Source organism: Amyelois transitella, chromosome 5, assembly GCF_032362555.1.
Source record: "Amyelois transitella isolate CPQ chromosome 5, ilAmyTran1.1, whole genome shotgun sequence".
Lineage (NCBI taxonomy): Eukaryota > Metazoa > Arthropoda > Insecta > Lepidoptera > Pyralidae > Amyelois > Amyelois transitella.
The window spans coordinates 2426315-2452222 of NC_083508.1; the positions used below are offsets into that span (position 1 = coordinate 2426315).

The 25908-nt window shown below is 37.8% G+C and overlaps 4 protein-coding genes across 9 annotated transcripts in view; 2 read left to right on the plus strand and 2 right to left on the minus strand.

The window, feature by feature from the left end:
* Window positions 1-958: 958 nt before the first annotated feature.
* On the minus strand, window positions 959-4081 carry LOC106139159 (DNA-directed RNA polymerase III subunit RPC9). 2 transcript variants are annotated; one of them, XM_013340554.2, is made up of 4 exons: window positions 3831-4081; window positions 2540-2660; window positions 1878-2030; window positions 959-1170 (listed from the first exon to the last, which is right to left on the minus strand). In XM_013340554.2, exons 2-4 carry the CDS (start codon window positions 2618-2620, stop codon window positions 1081-1083), a joined length of 324 nt encoding a protein of 107 aa, XP_013196008.2. In that variant the 5' UTR covers window positions 2621-2660; window positions 3831-4081; the 3' UTR covers window positions 959-1080. The 2 variants fall into 2 exon arrangements, with proteins under 2 accessions (XP_013196008.2, XP_013196000.2); XM_013340546.2 differs by having other exon boundaries at window positions 960-1170; window positions 3835-4081.
* Window positions 4082-4763: 682 nt separating this feature from the next.
* On the plus strand, window positions 4764-5987 carry LOC106137758 (glutamine synthetase 1, mitochondrial). The gene has a single exon (XM_013338665.2). It carries the CDS (start codon window positions 4764-4766, stop codon window positions 5985-5987), a length of 1224 nt encoding a protein of 407 aa, XP_013194119.2.
* Window positions 5988-7003: 1016 nt separating this feature from the next.
* LOC106138622 (intracellular hyaluronan-binding protein 4) lies at window positions 7004-8950 on the plus strand. Its single transcript, XM_013339832.2, has one exon. It carries the CDS (start codon window positions 7186-7188, stop codon window positions 8353-8355), a length of 1170 nt encoding a protein of 389 aa, XP_013195286.1. The 5' UTR covers window positions 7004-7185; the 3' UTR covers window positions 8356-8950.
* The window catches only part of LOC106138607 (E3 ubiquitin-protein ligase HECW2), an 84171-nt gene continuing 65508 nt past the window's right edge, over window positions 7246-25908 (minus strand). For all 5 annotated transcript variants that reach the window (XM_060954734.1, XM_013339819.2, XM_013339810.2 and 2 more), the window contains 6 exons: window positions 18243-18446; window positions 17145-17411; window positions 14596-14761; window positions 13328-13540; window positions 11228-11394; window positions 7246-10834 (listed from right to left, as the gene is read on the minus strand). In XM_060954734.1, the coding sequence (XP_060810717.1) occupies window positions 10576-10834; window positions 11228-11394; window positions 13328-13540; window positions 14596-14761; window positions 17145-17411; window positions 18243-18446 (1276 nt within the window). In that variant the 3' untranslated portion in view covers window positions 7246-10575. The remainder of the gene's footprint in view (window positions 10835-11227; window positions 11395-13327; window positions 13541-14595; window positions 14762-17144; window positions 17412-18242; window positions 18447-25908) is intronic.

The following is a 25908-nucleotide window of genomic DNA, read 5'->3' on the forward strand; positions in this document are numbered from 1 at the left end:
TTCAACTGTGGTAAAATAAAAAATAAACAGACTGCTTCTGTTTTTGTGTGGGTTAAAATGAAACTTTTCCCAGATGATTTGTACGTAAATAGATAAACAAAAGCGATAGTAAAGATAACGATAGTAATAGGTAGGTACTTACTATTACATATTTTCTATGAAAATAATTATGACAAGGCAACCTTATGTTAAATCATGTTCCGAGTGCGCTGCTCTCGAGTTTGCTCTCTAACGGCTCTCACCCTTTCTTCACTCCCTGCTAAATCTTTAAAGTGCCTTTTAATTGTACTCAACTCACCCCCTATGCTAGTCACGTCTGAAACCCTTACGGGGTAGACAGACCCAACGATCTCGCAAGCACTGGAAGGCCACGTTCAGCTATGACTTGATGATGTAAGTAATTGAGTTCCTAATAATGATAGGTTGCTTTGCCCTTCGCCTAAAAGATGAATCCCAAGTGTATTAACCTAACCCTTAGTAGCCTGTTACGACGTCCATGGGAAAGACATTTAGTGGTTCTATTCTAAAGTACCGGGAACAAAAATGAGAAATACTTTACGGTAATAAATTTGTTATTTTGGTCAGGCTACATAGGTACTAGATTTTAGATTACCCAATACTCAAGTTCTAGTTTTGAAATATTTTTTACCTAGGTACTTGAAAGAAACCTACAGCATAAATATCTAATGAGTTTATGATTTAGCCTTACCGGATGGGAATACGGAAAATGTACTACTTAAAAGATATATTATTCATTTTTAAGGTGATATAATAAAAATTTTGGTATGGATTCTAAAAGATATCGTAGAACTTTTGCTCATAACTAATCTTCCAACAAAAATCCAACTCTAAATTCAATGATACACGTAGTTGATACTAATATTGTGTTAATTATTCCGAGATACTAATGGGATTGAAATACAAATTCAAAAAATGACTAAAAAGAATATAATTCTTAACAAAAGATTTATACAATCGTACAGCTTTATGTGATGCCTAATTTTAAGTCAATAAATAAAAAGTAAGTATATATCCAATGCACAGAAACATATGCACTTTCCGCAAACTATTTCGCACGTGTCACGTATCAGCGGGCAGATGCTCGTTGACTATCGTGATAATCTCCTGAACTTCTTCCTCGGTCAGACGCTCCTCACTCTCTTGGACTATCTGTAAAATTACAAACTCCATATAAATAGCATGTCCAGCCGGTGTAGCATGGCACGCGCGACGCTTTTATGGCGATTGGCGCGAAAATTTATCGCCGTTCCGTTTCACGTCATCACGAAAGACAGATAGTTTTTCGCGCGCTAAAAATGGCGTCGCGTGCCATGCTACTTAGACTATACATATAATAAAATAATAACTGACCAATGTCTGTACATTAAAGATATTGGCAAACAATTGATATGACGGATTTAAAACGCAGAAGCCATCTGTATATTTCTACCCGCATCACGCGAAATCTTTTGCTTCGATTTGAAGGCTGTTTTCGGTTGGATTCGTCCAACTTAAACTAGTATACAAATAATTTTCCCCCCACCCCTTTAAGGGGTGTCTCACTAAGTTGCAAGCGATTGCTCATATATATTTACATATAAAAATACACGTAAATATGTCTCATGTATGATCAGCCTTATAATACTGCGTGATTATAAGGCTGATCATACATACGTGTCTTATGAATAACCAGTTTTGTGTAAAATAGTCTTAAATATTATGCATATAACGCGTACGAACGCGTAAATTTTATTAAATTTATTCATCATTATGGGATACTTCATATCACTTAATAATTGTCATATCTTTTGGTTTCACAACATTCAAATCACCTCAGAAAAATCATGATGAAAAACGAATGTAAAAATAATGTTTACCAATTGAATTTCCAGTTCAGTTCTTGGTGGAGTGTTCACCATCATCAGTTTCTCCGTTTTGGTCAACTTGAACTTCTTCATTGCTTCAAGGAACTTCTGTATCGCTTGTACACTTTGACGTTTACATTCTGTGTCTTGTAGGTAATGAACCGTCTAAAGATATAAAAAAAAACAATTTGCTAGAATTTTTTACTGCAGAGTAAAAAAGAACCACCTATAAATATATACCTACTACTAATTGCCCATGACTTCTGCATTAACTCTAAATAAATCCTTTCAGTAGTTGTGTTGTGTGAAAGAGTAACAAACACACAAACATCCTTACAAATAATAAATGTTAAGGATACAGATTTAATATATATTAAGCTTTTGCCTGGGGCTTGCTCCCTTGGGAATTTCCTAGAATAATGAGAGGGTTTTTGGTATTTTTTCACACAAAAATTACGACTGAGTTTTGATGATACTTTGCAGTAACAAAGCTTAGACATTAGAATAACATAATAGGTTATAAATTACAGTTTTAAAGCAGATGAAGTCAAAGGTACAGGACAACAAGTAATTAAACGTAATTATAACCAATACAATCAGATATGTTCGAACTCTGAAATTAATTCCAAGGTCAGTCCCCTTATATTGTGATCTTGAAAAGATTTAACACTCACTTCATAGGTAACTGTAGCTAATGAACCTTCCCTTTTGTGCTTTTTTTGTGTTGTGTCTTTCAGCTGCTGTAATATTTGCATTACTTCATAGTTGCACAGAAAGGCGGCATTTACTTTAATCCTGTAAACAAATAATGGCAAGTTATTTTAAAAGTTTGTTGTGCTGTGTGGTTCCCGGCACCAATAAAAAAAAGAATAGGACCACTCCATCTCGTTCCCATGGATGTCGTAAAAGGCGACTAAAGGATAAGCTTATAAACTTGGGATTCTTCTTTTAGGTGATGGGCTAGCAACCTTTCACTATTTGAATCTCAATTCCATCATAAAGCCAAAAAGCTGAACGTGGCCAATCAGTCTTTTCATGACTGTTGGCTCTGTCTACCCTGCAAGGGATATAGACGTGATTATGTGTATGTGTGTGTGTTGTAGCTTATATATAGGTAAAAATATAAACAAACTATAAAGGTTGTGTTATTGAAATTTGAGAATGTACTATGGCAATAAAGGTGCACATAACATACCTTTATTTTATCTTTGATGTTTCAAATCAGGTTAAGTTGCTGGTGACCACAGTGATCAAGGTGATCATTGTAACATGATATGAAATGTTCAAGATAAAATAACAAACAAGGTATGTTATGTGAGTTTAATACCTGTTTTATTTGTAAAAAGTTAAAAAGTTAATAATAACTAAATAAGCTTTCTGTAAAAATAGAATAATAAAACCATTCTTTCATCAATAAGAGCAGTTCAGCATTGATTGAGTTAAGTCTATGGCTCTACTTTGGTGCAAATCACTATAGAGCGGAACTTCTCTGCATTTTGCTTGCTTAAAGCTTGTCATCTAAAACTAAAAATGAAGGCAGAGCCTTAAATAGTAATCCCTGTGAATATTATAAATACGAAAGGAACTCTGTTCCTCTGTTACTTCTTTCACATCCAAACCACAGAACCCATTTGATAAAAATTGGTACAGAAGAGTTTACTTTGAAGAAGAACATAGGAGAACTTTTTTTATTGCGACAAAAGAAACCATGGAAGAAGTCACTTGCAAATGCTAGTTGTTAATAAGAATGTAGGTACAGACTTTTGGAATTATAGTTCTAAGAAGAAGTAAAATTAATGATATACCTATATCCCCAGCCTATATCCGTCGATCAATTTAAAGAGTTATTGTCGGTCTAAGACCCGATCAGTTTTTTTTGGTTAGGTTGGTCCATTTTATCTCGCATTACTGGTTGCTACATATTATAATAGAGTGGTGCTAGTAAATACATTTTAAAAGACATACTAACGTTTCCATTTTCTTAGAAGTACAAGTTCTTTGCAGGATCACCGAGGTAAAAATATAAACAAACTATAAAGGTTGTGTTATTTAAATTTGAGCATGTTAAAAAAATCACACAAAATAAATTACAATTTCATCACATTGGTTGAAAATAAAATACGAATGACATTACTTTTATTATATTGAAATATTCGTAGGATTTGTTATTGCTATTTGGTTGAAATCTCTGATTGAAATCCACTGGTGAAATCAATCGTGGAGTGGAATCCGACAAGTTACTGTCATAGCTTGGCATTGACTTTGACATTAACAGACAATGATAGCTATACGCTATGGATTAATAACATTTCCTTCTGAAACCATAAACAACAACCAAGTCAAAATGTAGCACCCGACAGAATAAAGGATGTTATAATTTTCACGTGTCTGGCTGTGTGTCTAGTTATGCTATTATAGCTCACAAACAAATGAAGCTATTTCTGTTAAGTTTTTTTTTAGATTAAAGGTGATTTATGCGTGATTATCTTTCACAAGTTCCCCAGGCATAAAACCTAGCCAGGCGGAAGATTTTCCGTTTCGGTCAAGCCGATAAATCGCTCCCGCTATAGTCCTCTCGCCCTCTTTAAGTATTATTTTGAAGGTGGCGCTATATTCGCGGAGCGCCACTCGTGTAACGTATACGTATATATCAGGCTGTAAATATTATTTTGAAGGTGGCGCTATATTCGCACGGGCGAAGCTACGAGTAAAACCTTAAAATTTAGTGGATAGTCTAAGACTATATCGCCTATAGAATATGGCACGATGCTGGTTGATTAGTTTATAATCATAAACGATTTTTAAAATACTTTAAGAAATATGTCAAAAAATATTTTTTGCATCAAAATTATGGTGTCTAATTTTTTTAAATAAATTTTGTTTCAAGTAAAGAAAAAAATGTTTAAAGCAGTAAAACTAATAACTTTCTACAGCCCCTCAACAATCTTTATACCATCAAGAACGTTAATGAAGCATAATATCAACCACATTATAAGCAAGAAAGTAATTGACAGATATTTAAGATTACCATTTCCGTGTAACAAAGTTTTGGCTACCTACTGTTGGATCGATGGATCTGGTATCAATATGAGATGTAAAGATAGAATCCTGAATTGCGTACCGTATGCGCCAGAAGTGGCTCCAGGATGGGCTTTTGATGGTAGTTCGACAGGTCAAGCAACAACTGACAACTCTGACACTAGGTTGCAACCCGCTGCTATTTATAGGGATCCTTTTAGAATGGAGCCCCACGTAATAGTTTTGGCAGAAGTTTACTTAGGAGACGGAGATAAACCAGCACCTACAAATCACCGTAAAAAATGTAATGACTTATGCGAAGCGTGGGCCGATGAAGAACCGTGGTTTGGACTCGAACAAGAGTATACTATGTTAGACGTTGATGGTTGGGGTCTTGGTTGGCCTAAAGGAGGGGGTTTTCCTGCAGTTAAGTATCAATATTCTTACTGTGGAGTTGGAGCAAAATACATAGCAGGACGGGAAGTTTCTGAGGCACACGCACGAGCTTGCTTATACGCAGGTCTCGATTTTGAAGGCACAAATGCAGAAGTAATGTATGCTTGCTGGGAGTGGCAAATTGGTACAACAGTTGGTATTAAAGCTCCAGACGATTTATGGATGTCCCGATTTATAATGAGTCGAGTTGCTGAAGAATATGGTGTCGATATTACTTATCATCCTAAACCAATGGGAGCCTTACATCCTGGTGTAGGAATGCATCACAATTTTAGCACCAAACGTATGCGTTCGGACGGCGGTTATCAATTTATTGAAGAATGCATAAAAAGATTAGAAACAAATCATATGAAGCATATGAAAAACTACGGTAATGATGAAGCTACTAATAGAATGCGTCTCTCAGGAAAATTCGAAACTGCGCCGTTTGAAAAGTTTTCATGGGGTGTTGCTAGCAGAGCTGCGTCGATTCGATTACAGAGAAGCGTCAAACAAAAAGGCAAAGGCTTTTTTGAAGACAGGCGACCTGGAGGCGACTGTGACCCGTATCTAGTATGTGGGCTTTTAATGGAAACATGCCTTGGATCGGGACCAAATAGCCCTGCTGGTGGTGGTGGTGGTGGCAAGGGAAACCCTTGTAAAAAGTGATATCTCGTATTTGTTAAAAGACGTCACGTTTGCTTGAGATTGAAAAAATTATCGTATTTGTAGATTGACAGAAAAAAAAATTTATTCAGTTTTTTATTGTTTATTATTTTCCAAAAGAACTAAAGCCTAAACAATAAGATGATATTGGAACCTTTTTGATTTAAGTAACGTATTCAGTTAGCCTTTATTGTCGTGACGGTGACATCAAGGTGGCCTGAGACTTGTTTATCCTAAGCTAATAAGTACTGACGATGAGTGATGCAGACCCCAAAAAAATAATACATATTAAACTGAAACACAAAGAATTATATACCCTGGATATTTTATTTAAATTCTATTTAGTAATATCTTAAATACATTTTATCCCGGTTACTGTCATGTTCCCGAAGAATAATCAAAAATTAAATCTGTATATTGCGCAGAATGCCAATTTAAGTTACATGCTTGGCAGCAAATGTACCAATAGTTATCGTTTTTACCGGGATGAGATACCTTCGTCCCGGTAAAAATTTACATAGGTACCTATATATATATGTATATTATGTGGCGGCATCTCTACGACACAAATCACAATAACCAACCACATTGACAATATAATACCTAAAGATTTCCCGGATCGGAGCAGATCCGAACATGATATGTCGGAGGTTGTATCCTCCGACATATCATGTTTGGATCTGCGGCTCGCCAAGCATGACACCTAGCCTGGAGGAAGATCTTCCCTTTGGTGGCGGTCAAGCCCTAATCATCAGTCCCGCCCGCGACTTCTTTCTCCGTAAAAGTTCTCTACCAATCTTTTATCCCCACTTTTAATAATTATGCCCCTTTTTCGCCAGTTCAACTTTATCTCTGCGTCAAGTTTCAAAGATGTGAAAACTTAACATTTACATTATTAATTTTAATAGTTGGATTGATTCAAAATTTCAAATACAATCGACTGTCAAACCATGGTTCCATGGCAAGAAAAATTAAAAAAATAGTGTCATAGACCATAGACTTTTAAAAAAAAAATTGGCATCCTGCGCCATTGTAGTTCTTTTCTCTATACCCGTCGTCATATGGCGTGCAGTGAGATTCGCGTTCGTCCGCCATATTAAATGAAATCAATAAAATAAGACAAAATGTCGCCTTACTAAAGTGAGTTATTAAATCCACTAACATCTCGTTTTGGTGTGATTAAATCATCAAGAGGATTACGATGGAGAATTCCTACGGTGTGGGAGTTGATAACAGATACGCTCTTTTTTTGGACGATGAGTCCGATCCTCTTGATGCGTTAAAAGCGCGAGAGCAGGCTAAAGAGCAGAAAAAGAAGACCAAAGATGCCGAAAAGGAGAACAAAGGCAAGCCTGAAACAAAACCTAAGGCTGGCATTACTACTGCCAGGAAAGGTATCAAGGAAACGCAAAATGTGAAATCACAAGAAAATAAGAATGGCGAACAACAAAAGGGCAAGGGTCCTGCTCGACCTAACGAGAGAAACTCTGAACGTCCGCCTCCGCGGCGTCGTGAGGATCGGCCTCAAAACGGATCCGCCGAGAACAAGGATGGTGCCCCGAGACCCCCGAGGCGTGAGTTCAGCGACCGCAGGCCTAATTACGAGCGGCGCAATTTCAGCGATAATCCTGATGGAGCCGAGCGTCGGGGACCAAGACCGCCGCGTGAACCCCGGGATGGACAGCGCGGGCCGCGTCCAGGCTACGACAACCGTGGGAAGCGAGAATTCGACAGGAGATCCGGCTCCGACAAGACTGGCGTGAAACCGGTGGACAAGCGCGACGGTGGCGGCTCTCACAACTGGGGGACGCTGAAAGATGATATCGACGAGTTGAACAAAACTGGCTCCGAAGGTGAGGTGGTAGAGGAGAAGGTGGGCGATGCGGCTGGCGCTGGCGATGGACAGCAGCAGCCGGAGGCTGAACGTGCCGCTCCCGCTGAGGAGGAACCGCGTGAGTTGACGCTGGACGAGTATAAGGCTCTGCGGAACGCCCAGCGTACTGCACCTCAATATAACCTACGCAAGGCTGGGGAAGGTGAAGATCTCAGTCAGTGGAAGAATTTGGTTATGCTGGAGAAGAAGAAAGAAGGAGGTGAAGATGATGACTCTGATGAGGAATATGACATTGCCGACTTCCCACAGAGGGTTGGTCGTCAGAAGCGTGTGCTCGGAATCGAGTTCACATTTAACGATACTGCTCGTCGCGGAGGCACAGGTACACGTGGTCGCGGTCGCGGGCGCGGAGGCCGAGGCGGCAGAGTAGGAGGCCCGCCTCGCGAGGAGATGCCTGTGGAGGAACGCCCGCAGCCCCGTCAGCAGGTCGCACCTCCCAAGGTGGATGACAACAAAGATTTTCCCTCTCTTGGATAAACAACTCATGGAGCCATCGCTCATCTCCCTTTTGAAAGTATGATAGAAATACAAATTAAATATTGTATGTACCGTTATTTTTGAAGTAAATATACAAAATATTTACACAAGTGTGTATTATATTAAATTGATTTTTGTCAGTTTTAATGTTGGTATCATCTTATCTGCAAATCAAAGGGTTTGCTTTCAGTTATTCGTGTGATATGGGGTTCGCTGTCCTTGTGTCATGTAGGATTTTGCCTGAGGGGGAGGATATATTTTTAAGTTTTTATTCTGATAAACAGCTACAATAATGCATACGAATATGACCGTAGCTTTTATGATATTGTAATCACATCAGCTTATGATTAACTCTAGTAAGGTTTTTAACTTACAGACTGTGACAAACTTTAATGAACTAACTCCGTCACAACTTAGTGTAGAACATTTGTGAAAGGTAACACTTGTTGCATTTTATATCATGAGTTTGTGTTGACAAATTCAGACTTTGGGAACTGTAAATAGTTATATATGTTTAAACGATAAGGTCTTAACAAAGTTGATTTTGTTTTGTTGTTACACAAACTTCTGAAAATAAACATTTTGTAAGTGTGAATCATTCTTCATTATTTTCTTAATATATTTACTTAACCTCTTTTCATAGAAGTTTCGTAGTATATCATGGGTGCCTCCCCCTGATAATAATGTAGTCTTAGCTGGCCAGCATTTGGGGAGAATTAGGTTGTATCAAATTTCTTTCATGCTGTAACCAGCATTTGAATAAATAAAACCACAGTGTATTTGTAAGTAATAATGTATATTGACACATTTCATCACTCGCACAAAACAATTTAAAATTTACACAATAATAATAATACACAAATTTATTAAATATTCAACATAATAGAACTATATTACTTACAAAAATAAACATGTCAGTATGAATATGCAATAAATAATGTATTTACAGTACGAAAATAAAAGTTAAATACCTAGGTAGAAAGGTAATTTGTCTGTAGGTGCTAGTTCATATCTAGCATTTGTAAAAGGTATATGTTGTACCTACCTTTATTTCCAATAGGGTATAAATTCTTTTTTACTGAATTTTTGGCAAACAAAATCTAGAAAGTCAAATGATATGGACAAAGCACCTGGACAACTATAAGTGATATTTACAGGCTCGTTAACTATGTGAGTGTATAATTAGAATCACAATAAATTAGTGGCGAACTTTGTATAAGAGGTTCTCTTCTAGTACTTAGAAATACAAATGGAAGATAATACTGGTGGTAATAAAACCAGTTTTCCAGAATAACTGGTCGCAATTATAGTATAAATTAGATTTTAATAGATCAGCTTGATAGCAGATGAGGCGTAGCATCAACCTACAAATATTGTTGAAAATAGTTGTTTAGCATGTCCAGCAATAATGAATAACCAATAATACTGTTTTTGATCGGAAATATTTTCATATCGTTTTTAATTAAACAAATAAATATAGTCTTGATTTCATTACATTTTAAGTTAACAATACAGTTCCTAGTAGCGAGATAAACTTATTCAATATGTTGTATATATCATATCTAGTTGTCAAAAGGTTACATTACATAAATTAGTGACGTAAAGCGTACTATCTAATAAACATGGGATTCGAATCCCGTTTCACAGCCACAATATACTTCAATTACAATAAAAGCGTTAATAAAGTACAAACCTCATACATAGGAAGTGGCTACTAGGTAAACAGTAATTTAGTAGAGGCACATCTAAATACACTTATTGTTCTCCTAACTATAATATTACATCTATCTTTGTTTCCCCTTCTACGCTATCAATTGACTATTATTTACATTGACAACAGAATTAATCACGATTATTTACACCGGCCAGTGCATTTTGAATACGCATCTATAGAACAATGACCTTATAGATAATTGTTATCGGTACAATTGAAACTTTCACAGTTATACAGTACTAATAATAAACGGCGCGTTAAGACTTCCATTATTATAACCTTTATCAGCCATCAAAGTGGTCTAATATTGCTATCTTTTATAGTCGATAACAAATAAAAGTGCAACTGTTTCTTCCCCCATTTTAGCTGGTTTCAATTAGTAGGTTTAGATACTTCATTCTACTCATACTCTTGAGTATCAAGGCAAATTAATTATCGAAGTTTCGGCTTAAACGTTCCTCTAGAAGTTTCCAAAGCAGATGATTTCTAAAGGGTCGCGTAGTTCATTATTCGATGCCAAACGTGTTGGTTTCTTCAACAGCTAGTAGCAACTTCTCGTGTAGAAGTTGTGGGGTGGGGTAGGGCGGTAAGTCGAGGCGGTTGAAGCACGTGTGTGCCCTGGGGAGCGACTCGACGCGTCCCCAGCGCTCGATGCAGAAGCGCCGCGGGCCGGTGGAGCCCCGCAGCGCTGAGAAACCTTCGTACGGGATCGATGAGGTGCCCGTCACGAACTGGACTAGTCGGAGACGTTGCTCGTTGCTAAACCTGAAAAGAAATCATGGATTGAAACACCTACTTGTAATCAGATCTTGTCTTGTCCATTACAAATAACTTTCTAAACTACAAATTCATTTCTTGAATAAAATCTTCAATGATATGTCTTTGAGGACTTGCAGAAAAATAGCGGAAAAATCTGAAAAAGAATCCTGGGTGGCGTGATGGCTCGTCAAAGATGGCCATTGTATTACGGTATGTAGTGTAGCAATTTTGTAACAAGTAGCTCATTTTATTTACGGTTAAAACCTTTATAATATTTTGAAGGAAAAACGCTTCTTATTGTCTTTCAAAAAATTCAAAAATAATTTCTCCTTTTCAAACAAATCTTTTGTGTTTGATTTGAATAGAAAGAATATCGCGTTTTATTTCATCGAGTCTCACCTATCGATAGCCTGCCAGAACCACACGATGACCGGATGAGCGTCGTGGTACCCGCCGCGGTACTCCGTGTTGTTCCGCCAGTCCGCCACGTCCAACTCCGGAGCGCCCGCTATCACCAACTCCAATTCTCTAGCGTCGAAGGCCGCCACCAGGCGAGGGTCCACTACCTGAACAACAAATGATTCTAACTGTAGTTTGTATACACTTTTTGTTAGTACAATTATTTTCGTCTTTGTAAATATTTATGGCTTTCGTAATAAATACTTTTTTTTCTAAGATTTTATGGATCGGAAAGCATGTTTAAGACGTAAGATGGCATTCACATTGTGGTGTGATGCGATGGTGCGTAGTGCCATGCAACCTTAATTGGTAGGTATAGGTAGGAAATAGTTTGCATAACATATGCTGAATCAATAAAACCGATTGATGGTAAGTCCATCCATAATAATATTATTAAACGTGAAAGTCTTGTCTATTTTAATAAACAGGAATTTTAGTTTCAACGCGGAAGCTGCGGAAATAAAGCTAATTGATGATGAAGCATAGGAACTTGCGATGAACTATTTTCGCAGATTTTACTTGTTATGACAGATTGTCAAGGTAGCCAATATATTGACACAGCTGAAGGCTGAATTTCGCATAAATTTGGTATTCCGAAATTTTTTATAATGTAAGAAGTACAATATTCTGAAAATGACTACCTACACGACCAAAACATTGGGAAATTGTTATTTCTACATAAGCGTAGTCGGTTTGAAACCCATGTGAAAAGGCAGCGTGCTACACACGTGGTTAACCTTATCTGCCGCAAGTTTGGCGCGGTGATAAACATTGAGATAGTGACTCACACAGCACATGGTCACCGCCTACTCAAACAGTATTCTTTGTCGTCATTTGACAGCGGAAGTTCCACACGATTACTTATTATTTTCTACAGTAAACCTACTATAAACCGCGGGAATTTAAATTTCCTTACAAATTGCGCGTTAGGATTTCGTCATGTTAGGTAGGTTGGATCAATATCCATCCGTCCATACAATTTAAAAGTGGGATTGTTATTTTGTTTGCTTGCAAAACTTCAACCGATAAAACCACTGTACCGATCTTTATGAAGTTTTCACACAGGTATAGTGGGAGTTACCTACGAAAAACGACATTATTGCGTTACATTTGACGCAGGCGAAAATTTTTCTTGTCGAGTAGGTAAATCATCTGATTTTTTCTACATTTCTTGAACCGTTAACTGTGGAGATTTAAAATTTATTTATTTAATTAACGACAAAAATATTGAAAGTTTCAGTTTCAATATTCAATTGATGAAGCCGAGTAAATTTTGAACAGAAGTGTGCAAAGATCATGACAAGTGGAATGATGTAGTCTGCCTTCCCCGGAAAAGATTTAGAAAGTTATTTTATGTAAAGGCATATTAAGACTACCTCTTACTGCAGTGCAGTAGTGTTTTCGTCTTTTAGACCTGAGGTCCTGGGTTCGATCCACAGTCAAATCAAGATGGACAAACATCCTTTCAAATTTATATGCAAACATGAAATCAAATCCCTTTCCCGGAGAAGGACAGAGACTACAACGACTTGCCACGATGCCTGAATACTTCTTTCACTTCAGCCCTTTTAAGGCTCGGTAATGAAAAGTGAATGTCAAAAATACATATTTATGTGTAGGCAACCTGTGCTAACCGTTGCTTTGGCGTATACCAAGAAGGTTGCCTACATTAAGTAACAATGATGATACGTTAACCCCTCGTGCACGAATCCAACTCGCATTTGGTCAGTTTTTTTATATTTATATCTTCATGCCGTTTTGCCGTGTGGTTCCCGGCACCAGTACAAAAAAGAATAGGACCACTCCATCTCTTTCCCATGGATGTCGTAAAAGGCGACTAAGGAATAGGCTTATAAACTTGAGATTCTTTTTTAGGAGGCTAGAAACCTGTCACTATTTGAATCTCAATTCTAGCATTGAGCCAAATAGCTGAGCGTGGCCATTCAGTCTTTTCAAGACTGTTGGCTCTGTCTATCCCGCAAGGGATATAGACGTGACCATATGTATGTATGTATGTATATCTTCATTTTGAGTTCTCACCTCATGGAACCCGCGCACGAGCCACTCCGTCTGCTCGGCGACCCCTCTCTCCACCCTCCAGCGCACCACTCTCTCCAGGTACTCCTTCTTGTTGCGCTCCGTCACAGCCAAATCTCGGCCTCCCGGTTTCAATTCCCTGTCAAGAACACGACCGTCCGCTAAGCGTTCTGACACTGCGAATGTTAGTTCCAGCGAAGACACGCAGCGGGCACTCTGGAATAGAACAAAAATCACAATTAGTTGCATGAACACTAAGATTTAGTTTGCCAGGCATCTGAACACTGAAAACTGCTAGAATTTTTTGCAAATAGTCTGAATTGTGCTGATGCATATTATAAATAAAGAGAAAAGATTCGTATTTATGTATCTTTGTAACGAATTAACTCGAAAAACTACTTAATTGATTTTCACGAAATATGTATTTTTTTTCTGGAATTTTCTACGGGTGTAAAGCCCCGCGTGCAGAAGCTGGCGCTAGAAGTATGTTTATATAGAAATCGCGTCTTTACATGAGTAGAGACTACATGTTTCCACTTGCCACGATCCCAACTTACTCCGTTAGCAAGCAAACGCGAGAACAGCGCCCTCCCCTTGGTTCAACGATATCCAGAAGGTTGGTAGAGCCATGGATGGTGTTGGTGGTGATAGATCTCTGCATTCTTCTTTCGTTTCGTCCACATTCACTCTTTTCATGCAAGCTCGTCGGTGAAGAATACTCTTGACCAGATCAATTTCAAAACAATAGACATGTGGCGACGTCATTAACGTCACTCACACAACATATGTCAATCACAGCGAAAAATGTGACGCTCTCAGTCAATAGCAGAGAAGAGTCTAAATCGCGCAAGCAAAGATTTCACGGATTGCGCTAGGTCAGGCACAACACCTGGCCTGGCGGAAATTCATTCATTGTGGCGGTCGAGCCCGAATCATCGCTCCCGGTACAGACATAACAGGATTAACAAAGCAGCTGCTTATATCGTTAATGTTGTTACCTAAGTCCGCCTTTGCTCAACATATTGTATTTTTTTATGTTTCTACCAGTTACTTTTGAAATTTTGTTATGAGCAATAAAGATAATTGGTATTGTACCTCATCAAAAAAGCTACTGAGTCTACCATGGTCCAGTGTACTCGCAACGTCTGTCGTCAACGCACTGAGAGAACAATCCACGAGAAAGAATACGACCCGCCGAACACCTGTACCTCATCTGCGCAACCACGACCACTCTGCCAACAGTGTACCTCTAAGAAGAAGAAGTATTGTACCTGCAACCAGCGCAAGGAGGCGGCGAACTGCGCGTCCAGCGCGTCCACGTCCTCGAGCGCGGGCGGCAGGCGCAGCAGCGCGCGGTACAGCGCGCGCGTGAACCACGCCTCCAGCAGGTAGCCGTGCACCAGCGCGAGCCCCAGCACGCGCCCGGAGAATCTGAACCTGGGGGGTAACTCACTTATTTAACACGTAGCCTGCCATAGTACATTTGCTAATACAAAGTTTACCATTTGCGTCATTACATCACAAAAACATTAGCAACCTGGCTTGAAGATGCATCAAATAGCACACAAACCAGGAAGCTAAAGAAAAATCCATTTTACTCAAAGGAAAAACAAACCTAAAGTGAAACAAATAAAAAAAATAAAACAATAAATACAAAGATTATATACCTGTCAGTCACCGGTGACTGACATGGCAGTCTATGTGTTAATAACAGGATTTGTATAATTTAGTGTAAAGAATTCCTTTAATGTACCTACATAATTCACTAAAGAGTCGTGTACTGGATTTTCTTACATTAGTACTAATCGTTGCTCTTATAATTGGGGAAATTATAGCAGGAAACTCGAGCAATTCTGATATAGTTTACAATTATGGCTACTAGATGGCGACACATTTAAGTTTACTAATTATCAAGAAATACTTATTTTTAATTATTAAAACTAAACTCTAAACTGGAGTAGAAAACAGTAGAAAAATCTAAAACAACCTACAAAAAAGCCACGTCCATTAATAAACAAACTAGTGACGTCCATTTCGCGTCACTTATCACGTATCGCTTTACTTTTTTCAATACAATTTATATTTTTTCCTTGTTTTTGTGTTTTTGTGTGCAATGTTTGGTAACGCGATATTCGTGGTTGCCATACGATACGTCACTTCTGTATGGTGTGCGCAAGCGCCGGAACCGGCGCGCTAAATATAGAGCGGCCACGCGTTTATTAATATGACGGATTTTATGACAGCATTCATAATAAAAACAAGAAAATTTACTACATTTTGAATGTAGTGTCGCCAGTTTGATTCGAGTTGGTTTAAGCTTAGGTAAATTTTGTTAAACTTAATTTAGAGAATTACTATTTTGTTTTTGGTGGTTTTTAATATGTGTTATAAAAACGCCTTAAATAAATAAATAAGAATACGATTTTCCCGCGTCCTACATAATTCCCGATTACACTTTCAATAGTTCACATTACTGATTAATGATGCGATTATCGGATACTAAAGCCTATTATGACATTTATAGAAATACCATATTCCTATATTAAGTGCTGAGTCAATTTTTTTTTCGTTTTCTCTATAATTATTTTATATAATTTTTTTACTTAGGTCTGTCATACTCTACCGGAAATGGCACTTCTAATCACATGTCACATAATGCGACACCTCATTAGTTATCGCAATTTCAATGCGTTTAATTATTATTAATACATAATTGAAAAACCTGTTGCATGTTTACCCAACAAATTATAAACAACAATACAAATTCACGCAAGTATATTTATTTAATTCATGTAACTATTAGCGAATGACGTTAATATATCTGCAAACGACATAATAATTTTCCGTATCCATTGCATAAACTCATCACATCGCGCTGTCAACATCTTTGCAAACATAATGACGCGCGTTTTACCGGTAATGTATGATAATTACTGACAGGTTACCGGTCGTAATAAGTTGTTATTATTTATTGATCTTCAGGAAGCGAGTAAAACAAAGACTTTAGTGTGAAAACATAAAAGTAATACGCTCGTACGTTATGCCGAAGACACAAAGTACATTTATTGTCAGCTTTCAATGAACTTAATCTGTATGAAAAATATTTGCCGTACATTTTCAGACAGGTCTTTAGTTTAGAGGCAAAGTTTCCCCAGTTTACAGAAGACCTAATAAATTGAAAATATTTTTGAACCATTTTTCCAGGAGTTTTGCATCATCAGATTTTATTTTAATGGTATCGACTCGTATGGAGGAACCGTTAATCAAGTTAATGCTAATAAACTTTATTACGGCGATGGGCTAGCAACATGCGCTTTTCTCCGAATCCTTTACACTTTACTTAGCCATCCAGCCGAATGCGACCTTTGACTTTCGTGACTACTAGCTCTATCTATCCGGTAAGGGATGTAGATGTGACATATATGTTTTTCACTACATACATACATACATACATATAATCACGTATATACTGACGTGAGTGTAGGAATATAGATCCCTTGCGGGGTAGACAGAACCAACAGTCTGTAAAAGACTGATAGGCCACGCTTAGCTGTTTAGCTTGATGATAGTATTGAGATTCATATAGTGACCCATCGCCTATAAGATGACACCCAAGTTTATAAGCCTATCCCTTAGTCACCTTTTACGACATCCACGGGGAAGAGATTGAGTGGTCCTATCCTTTTTTTTCTAGCTGCAGACACCACACTGCACTACTTTATCATTCAATATCTAAACTTCAGACCATCAACATAGCTGATAACATCATTTACACCCAAAAACATATCACCACCTTATCATCAATCAATTCCACACTCACCATTCATGATGATTATCAACGAATGCTGACATCGGCGACACGTGCACCGTGTACGTATCGTTCGCGCTGTACTCGAACAGGCCATAGTACGGGTTGAACAGTTCCCTGGACAAGAGGAAGAAGAACTCCCGACTAGGCCCGCCGTAGTCCAGCCCCTCCTCGCCGTCCCACAGCACGCAGAGCTTGCCCTTCTGAAGCTCCTTCTTGCCACACGACATGATGCGTCTGAAAGCGTCTTCGAGAAGATGCTCGCGTCTGATGTGGAGCCTGGAATCAGGTTAGATTTAATTATTTCACAATTCAAGGAGAGTGCAAAGGGAAAGGTCGGAGTGGGAAGACCTAGACGAACGTATCTTGATCAAATTAAGGACGTCCTGGTAAAGGGTCAGGTCAAAAGTAAGTAGCGAAACCGCCGAGCTTGCATGAAGAGAGTTATGAATGTGGATGAAGCGAAGGAAATATGCAGAGATAGTGGCAAGTGGAAAGAGGTAGTCTCTGCCTACCCTTCCGGGAAAGAGGCGTGATTTTATGTATGTATGTATGTATTTCACAGTTCACAGCGATCGATAACATGACCAGACCAACAATAACACGTATTACTAATTGAATTAAGCTGATCTTTGTTAAAAACGTAAAATATTTTTTAATATTGGCATGGTAATAAGTTATGTAATAACTTAAGAAAGTCCTTTAAGTAGAGACTAAATAGATTAATCGACTTGGTATTACATGGATCTCACAACTTTCTACGGTAGAAAGACTGGGCTGCTACGGTTGGAAGACTTGGTTTTTTTACAGGATGTTTTTGATGGCATTCTGGTTTACTATAACACAGACCAACTGAAAGAACCAACAATTCTAGGATTGGTTCCAGTTTTTAAACACCATTTTTAATAAACACAAGTTCTCTGTCGTTCCTAATGCTTGACTGGTAGATAATGCTTCTAGCATTAAGTTCGCTTATTGTAGTCCACAGTATCATTTGGAACGGTGAATTTTTTTCATTAAATAATGACTTATACTCTTGGCGGTAGAGTTCACTGGAGCGCCCTCTAACCTCATTTATTCTGTCAATGCTACTATTATAAGGAAACTTACTTTAATTTTCCAGGGCCTTGGCCATATCCTTTGCTCTCTAGCTTCCTATAGAACGCTCGCAGCTTAGCCTCGAAGTCCCTCCGCTGGGGCGCAGGCGCGCGGGTGCTGCGGGCGGCGGCCGGCGACGCGGCGGGCGAAGCACCCAGGCTGGACGCCGAGCACCCGCCCGCCGGCACGTAACTCATTATCTCCTGCTCGAAGAGGCTGTGGACAAGAGAGAATTTTGATAATTGAGTTGAAGGAATCAGAATTATCATCAGGTAGATTCTGTTTTATGGTGTCAGAATATACTTCAGAGATGGACACGTAAAAAAAAGGTAGCCATCCGTCTTTTACGTGTATTATAATGAAGTTAAATAAATTAGAACCGTGTGGTTTCCGATTTTTAAGAATAAGACTGGAGTAAATCTCTTTTCCCATAGATGTCACAACGACGACCTCAGACGACTAAGGGAATTAACTATTGTTCCAATATGAGGGAGGTTCATCTTGCAAAGCTTGCGGAGGTCAGACGAGTAAAAACATGACTAACTCAACTGAAATTTTCCCGTTGCATTGTACTATTTAAAAATACCACAGGTATTAAACGCGCACTTACCGTACCTGCATTTTATCTCTTGTAAGTACATTAACAAGTTTAAAAAACGAATTCAGTGATATTGAACTACAACGGATTATAGTCATTAAATTTGTGATAGATACTCGTAGGCACTTTCTACAACAAGGAGATTACAAATTCTGACTAATTAACAATTTATTTAAAACAAAGAGCATATGCTCAGACGTCAAGGGAAACCAAGCTCCAAACACCAAGTACAAGATCACAACTGATAAGATTGAAATAGTAATTGTAGAAAGTTATGCGAAAAATATAATGATTCGCGAATTCATATCACAACCAGATGTGATTGTTGTAATTAAAACAGTCACTGCGTGTGAAAGTACATAAGCTTTGGTATTTAGTAGAGCGAGAACTATTAAATATTATAATAATCGTGTTGTTCCCAAGATCATCATCAGTGAGAAGCCCCTAATTGCCGACGCCTCATCAATCCCGAACATAATCTTTAGTGACGCTAATGGGAGCTGTAGCACACGACCCAAACATTTCTGCATTACAAACAATTACCTCCGACCGTTAGTTAGCTGGTGTTATGTAAGTCACTTTCCTATTTCCAGTAAAATGGACGGCCAAAACGGCCGCGAGGTGCAATGAACCGAAGATTATCCAAAAAGAGGAGCACAAGGCCGGGCAGCATTAGACAGAGACAAAACGTGGGCTCTAGGCTAGTAATACCCGTAATCGATTTAGGCGAGCGTCGAGATTTAAAGCCGACCCCGCCCAGCGCGTGATCGAGATTCGGTAATTAGTATAATAATTTCATTTGGACCGGTGGATTATAGGTGAGGGCAGCGCGCGCGCCGATCGCCAGGATAAATTTCGATCTCGTAATATGTGCCCGGAATCCAAACTAGCATTTACGTGTATAATTTTATCCATTGTTATCCAGGTGTGATCGTGTCGTCGATGGCAGACATAACAATACGCGTGAATTTGGGCCCAATATGCTGTATAAACAATGGGTTCGCAGAAACGTGCCGGGTGAGACCATATTCCAAACCCAAATATAAGGGATCCCTTATAAAGACAAGCCTTGGAATGAAATATATTGCGAGACGCGAGCCTAATAGCAATCACACAATAATGACAGTTATAATTGTACGCGACGTATTGTAAAAACGTACGACGACAATCGATTTGTAGAGATTTGAATGACAAAGGCCGGTGATCGAGGAAATGATCTCGGAGGCTGCGCATGCGCCACACCACTCGCCGGCATCGCAGTGGGAATGACCTAAAATTATGGCACTATCCACATTCGACCAGATCGCGTATCTCTGATGTACAGACAGAAAAACAAATAAGTACTTATGAAGTATACTTTATTTTATCCAATATCCCAATAGGAAATATGATAATGAAATTCAATGAACAGCTGATGAAACCAAGTATTTACAGAATGCGCAAACACAAACCGTTGTCGTTCGACCCCATGTTGCCGAAGGAACTACCCCAACTACCGTTATTTTAGAGGTAAGAGCGAAAGTACATGTCAATATTGATTCAAACCCCATGCAAATACATAAAAATGAATAATCATCTCTCTTTGGACAGCCTTATCAAATTTCATTTGAGGTTCTGTGCCCAGCTCTTCCCCTAGTTACATTATGTTCTTAAAATATTCTTATCTTAATTTATCCTTTCTTTAAATGCCATTGTCAACGGCAGTCACCCAAAGAATAGTTATTCAAGACGGCTGATTACGATAAAAAAATAATTATATCTTAAATATTACGTTTGTCAAATTCCACAAGAATAGAATGTCTGTCCACGATACTGCTATCGTAAGAGCCTTGCTCATAGTCATTATATAGGCATCCGCCACATCCCACACATATATCATTGGAGGGCCAGCAATCCCCGAAACTTAATGACTATAGGAGGCATTCGCCGTCGGCGCACGCGCACCCCGGCCGCCGCCGGCCAATGCCGGTCACGTACCTGTGCCCGTGCGCCAGAGCACACAGGTGTGCGAGGTGTGGCAGCCTCCGGCCTCGAGGATCCATGATCAGATAACGATATGACGTCTTGATCCTCCTCAGGATGAATTGAAAATGACGCGGCAACAGTTTCAATCAGCTTTTGTATATCAAAGATGCTAAGAAATACGAGCTTATGAAAAGTCCTATATCTGAGAACTGTAGTACTTTCACTACAGATAATTTGTTGGTTCTCATCGAACATCACATCGTGAGGGCTTAAAAATACATTTATTCATTGTAGATAAAATTTTAATATGTTAGGAGAATCTTTAAGTGGTTAAAGATATATGCAAATTAAATATTTTGGAAAGGCATTCTGTCTCGTTGGCTATCACGAGAGCCAACCGTTGCCTAATCATCAGTAATGAGCTAGAAGCCTCGGGCAGCGCAGGCAGCCTCCTACAGGTGGAGGTAGAAAGCCGGTAATATGGTCAGCCCTCCAGCACCTGTTGGGTATAATTACGTAAGTCATGCTGAGCGACTAACATCTCGTCAAGGAGCAGATATAAATCAACACAGGAACGATAAAGAATACTAAGATTTTTTTGTCGATATTTGAGCTCCAGCTCGAAGCAACGTAAACAATAAATAGAAATCAATATTATAAAATTATAACCAGAAAAACTTTGGACACAATATTGAGAGGACTTGAAAAGCATCAAATTACTTCCGAGAAAAAAACCCTAATATTGACACGTATAGCCGAATGCAACGGATCCAATTGTTCCAATACAATAGAGCGTTTTAAATTTTAAAATAAACTATCAAATGATTTATTTTCAGAAGGCAAAAGTAAATGAGAGAGCCGGCATTGACGCGGCCTCATTGGAAATAGAAGCAGATACGTGTCTTATATCGTAACAAATTACTTCCTATGATGAATGTTCTCCGGAATATTAACAATGAAACGAAAACATTGTTTATGTTGCTTACCATAAACAATTTCAAAAGCAGTGGGCGTGGTCAGATCGGTTTGTTTATGTTGTTTGACTAACCGGGTCGAACTAGATGCTGCATACTGGCCTCCAAGGTATGTTTAAGATACGGATACATAAATCATTACAAAAAAAACTATTAAAATCATGAAACCATAATGGAGGACGACTTATGTTAAGTTCAGCAATATCGATATTTTTGTGTTGAAATGAGCTCTCATACTACCAGTTTCTAACCGAGTCTTCAAGGCTGTCGTAAAATTACAACTTTTATTGTATAGACCGTATGGACGACTGTTAAAGTTAAAAGGTAAATTTTATTGTTTCCTTATGATAGCATAATGTTAAACTAAGTCAAATGAAAAATATTAACAACAATGACATATAAATAGTTTGCTTCCTATTAAAACAGTTGGTTTCCTGAAACTCAGAATTGCATGGCTAAGGATCATTAAATCTATGTTAATTCTATTCTAGCAATGTGCAAAATTACTCGCTGCAATCGCATATTTCATTTCTGGGTTTTAAACGTAGTTTAAAATTTATCAAATTTAAAAACCACATCGCAAAAAGTAATCTTAGGTCTCGTTTGACTGATGATCCTTTTTTTCGCCCATAAATTGAGTTTCTGAGAAGTTTATAAATTGAAAAATCTCCGGGATAATGTGTTAAAATAGCAGGGCAACGCAACAAAATTAAATTTGCGTTAAATTAAGATGTTTCGGCACAGGCTGATCTGGCGCATATAGAAAATAATAAAATATTCTGCGCCCTTCCAATGCATCTTTTGTTACCTGTATAAATTTCAAATTCTGTAGTGTTAATACGTGTTGAAAAAAAATGTGTACTTTAATTTAAAAGTAACATGTTCATAAAAATAACCGGATCACATGCCATAAACAATGGCGTAACCGCCAACTAATTCAGCAATCAAACAGGACAATCGACACATCAAGTCTGGTCAGGGTCCAAAAAATTAGCATACTTATAAAAATGCAACAATTTAGAGGGGTGGTGCAAACGGCCGCGTCACGCTTATTAGGATATTACGAAGGATTTCCGCCACTTCCATAGTTACTGCCCGACAAACAAATATAAATGTAAACACGCAATACATTTGCACAACGCACATATGGTTCGCTCTCTATTATCAAATACGTCATTAAAACATTCAATTTAGCTGCAGTTCCATTGTATATTTTTTAATTTGCTACAATAAAGCATATTACTAGTACAACAAAGAATTTAAGTAAATTACATTAAAAAAAAGTAAGTGAATTAGTTGAAATACCTAGTATAAAAAAGAGTTCATATATATAACATCTTCGTCTTGATCGTCACTTACCATCAGGTAAGATGGAAGACAAATGCCTAATTCAATATTTAATAATAAAAAAAAGAATACAATTTCATATTTATTCAATCATACAAGCTTTAAATGCTACAAACGACAAACCAAAGACAATATTTACTATACATAGAAATCACTAAAATTACACGTTGAAAAATAATAATAAATAAAAACAAAAAAGAAACAAAGAAATGGTAAGTTAAACATACGCTAGTTTCCAAACCGACTGTAACAAACAGTCTAGAATTTAACTTAAATTAAGTGCTTGTCCTTAATGTCTCCTCAATTAATTCGTTTTGTATCGTTGTGGACAGGAAGCGGGCACAATGCCTCGGACAATGGGGCTGCCACACTGTGACCCCATCGCAGGCACACCACTTAATCAAGCCCATTTAGAAACGCTATAAAAGAGTTACTGGCTCAGCACTATAACAATATGCAAATTCAATACGTTGCGTTGTTAATTTCAAATTACAATTGAATATATTGTGACGCCTAAAACTCAAGAAATGAGTACTTTGAGTGGTCTGTTAAAAACGTCACATGATTTTAAGGTCACGTTAATTTTGATGATTTAATGATGATATTGGGATTAAGAGATAAAGTACGGTTGTAAGCCTGTCGCTTAATTTTTTTTTTTAAACTGACAGCTTTTCCTTGTTTGAATCGAAGAAAACTACTAAACCAGGGTGAAAGAAAGATGTATTTATGAGAATTTTTTTAATATAAACAAATTTAAGACTTACAGAACAAGTGCAATGTAGAACAATATCATAGTTTGCAAGGAATCCATTAAGGAAACAGTTCAGATAACAAAATTTTGCCCTTCATTGTACTTAACACAATCAGTAATTATCAAAAGAAGCCAATGACCGACAGCATGATAGTTGACATTTATGTACTTCTTACAAAATTTCAAAGCGATATAGAGGAAGCGATATTCGAGTTATTCCAATGCGGTTGTCTTAGAATGATTCATAGTCTCACCAACTTTTCATTCCAAATCAGGAGATTTTGAAAAAAAATGCATGATAGTTGTTTCCATTTAAGGAAGTTTCAACTTAAGGATTGCATGAATAAAAAATGCAAAGATATACCTACCCATGAACAAAAAAAATAAACGATAGAAATTGAAAAACCTACAACAATACACAGTCCATAATTTATTGAAAGTCGGGCATTAATTTCCTCGTAGGCTATTGTCACCCTAGCCCACCACCCACTTCATGCTGCTCCAATTTCTGATAAGGTCACAGTGGCATAAATAGCGTTCGAAAACATTGATATTTATAGATGGCTCATAGAAGTGTCGTGTTCCCTAGTTGTATATTACAAGAGATTAGGAAAGCCCACGACATTTCTTGGCCAACGTCTATCAAAGGATTGTAAGTACTTCTTTCGAACAAATAATCATCTCATTCTATATAAAAAAAGCAAAATGTGACTGATTCCGCTGGTGATCCTAATTTTCCGGATAGCAATAATTGTATTCATTGAAGTGAATTGTCAAATTTCCATAAAATCATTTATAAATTCGACCCCTATTTAAACACCTACGGTTAAAAAAATACGAGCAGTAAAGCACATAAATGTCGAACGGAATAATTATAGTGTCTTTGTTATCTATTGATTTTTTTAATGGAAAATATGAATAGCCATGAACGGTATCTGTTTCCATGAAAGCGCTGTCCATCACGACATTATTAAGTTTGAAAGGTCAGCTCACTCGAATTTTGACTCGACTTTCTGTAGTAAGTTATATTGGTTTTGGAAAAAACCACGCAAGTGCTCTATGTCGGTATAAAATCGAAACATTTTGTCAGTGAGTTCCATATCTCTTTATACAATTAGTTTAGCTCTAAATACGAGTAGTCATTAACAATTGTAAATCATTCAATAACTGTGGTTTGCATATTACCTACTCTTAAATTTCGTTTCCCTTAAAACAAGAGATATTGATTTTTCACAACATTCATACATATAATCACGTCTTGCGGGGTACACAGAGCCAACAGTCTTGAAAAGACAAAGGCCACGTTCAGCTGTTTGGCTAAGGTTGCTAGCCCATCGCCATAAAAAAGAATCCCATGTATATAAGCCTATCCCTCAGTCGCCTTTAACGACATCCATTGGAAAGAAATGGAGTATTCCTATTCTTTATTCTATTGGTGTCGGGAACCACACGGCATGCCGCATGCCGCTTAAAAAACTCTGGACTGAACCCAGCCATCCATGCGCTATTGTAATCAGAGACAGTTGAAGCCAGTCGTCCTCGGAAGGATGATATACCAGTCAGTCCGGCCAGGGTCGAGGATGACAGGCCACACGGCCCTCACTCCGAAATCTTTTGTCCGAGTAAAAAACTTAGAAATTGAACCTTCAAAACAAGGACGTGACAGTGATAGGAACAATGGAGATATCGTTAATGCAAAAGATGGGAGTTCAAACAAGAATGTATTATTTAAAATACAAAAAACGGCAAAATTAAAGAATTTTTTCCTAGATAATTGAAATTCTATATAATTAATATTTAAAATTACAAAATTAGTGAAGATAGCAAAATTTACAAAATAATTATATCCTCAAAACTTTAGTGTTATTAGGTTATTAACCTTATTTAGTCAGCATTTTATCAATGGAGTCAAAATAATATTGAAGGGTCTCTACCGTTACATTTTATTACAAGACAATGTCAGAAACAAGTTTCAATAATAACGAATGTGTTAACATTTCGCACATTTTAGCACAATATTGCTTGTCTATTATATTCATAAAC

Excerpts from the sequence above, each read along its gene's own strand:
- LOC106139159 (XM_013340546.2), bottom strand. Across the intron at positions 2,031-2,539 it reads TAGCTACAGTTACCTATGAA|ACGGTTCATTACCTACAAGA; the intron begins GTGAGTGTTAAA and ends TTATATCTTTAG. Across the intron at positions 1,171-1,877 it reads CTGAACTGGAAATTCAATTG|ATAGTCCAAGAGAGTGAGGA; the intron begins GTAAACATTATT and ends GTAATTTTACAG.
- LOC106138622 (XM_013339832.2), top strand. The coding sequence starts at position 7,186 with ATGGAGAATTCCTACGGTGTGGGAGTTGATAACAGATACGCTCTTTTT.
- LOC106137758 (XM_013338665.2), top strand. The coding sequence starts at position 4,764 with ATGTTTAAAGCAGTAAAACTAATAACTTTCTACAGCCCCTCAACAATC.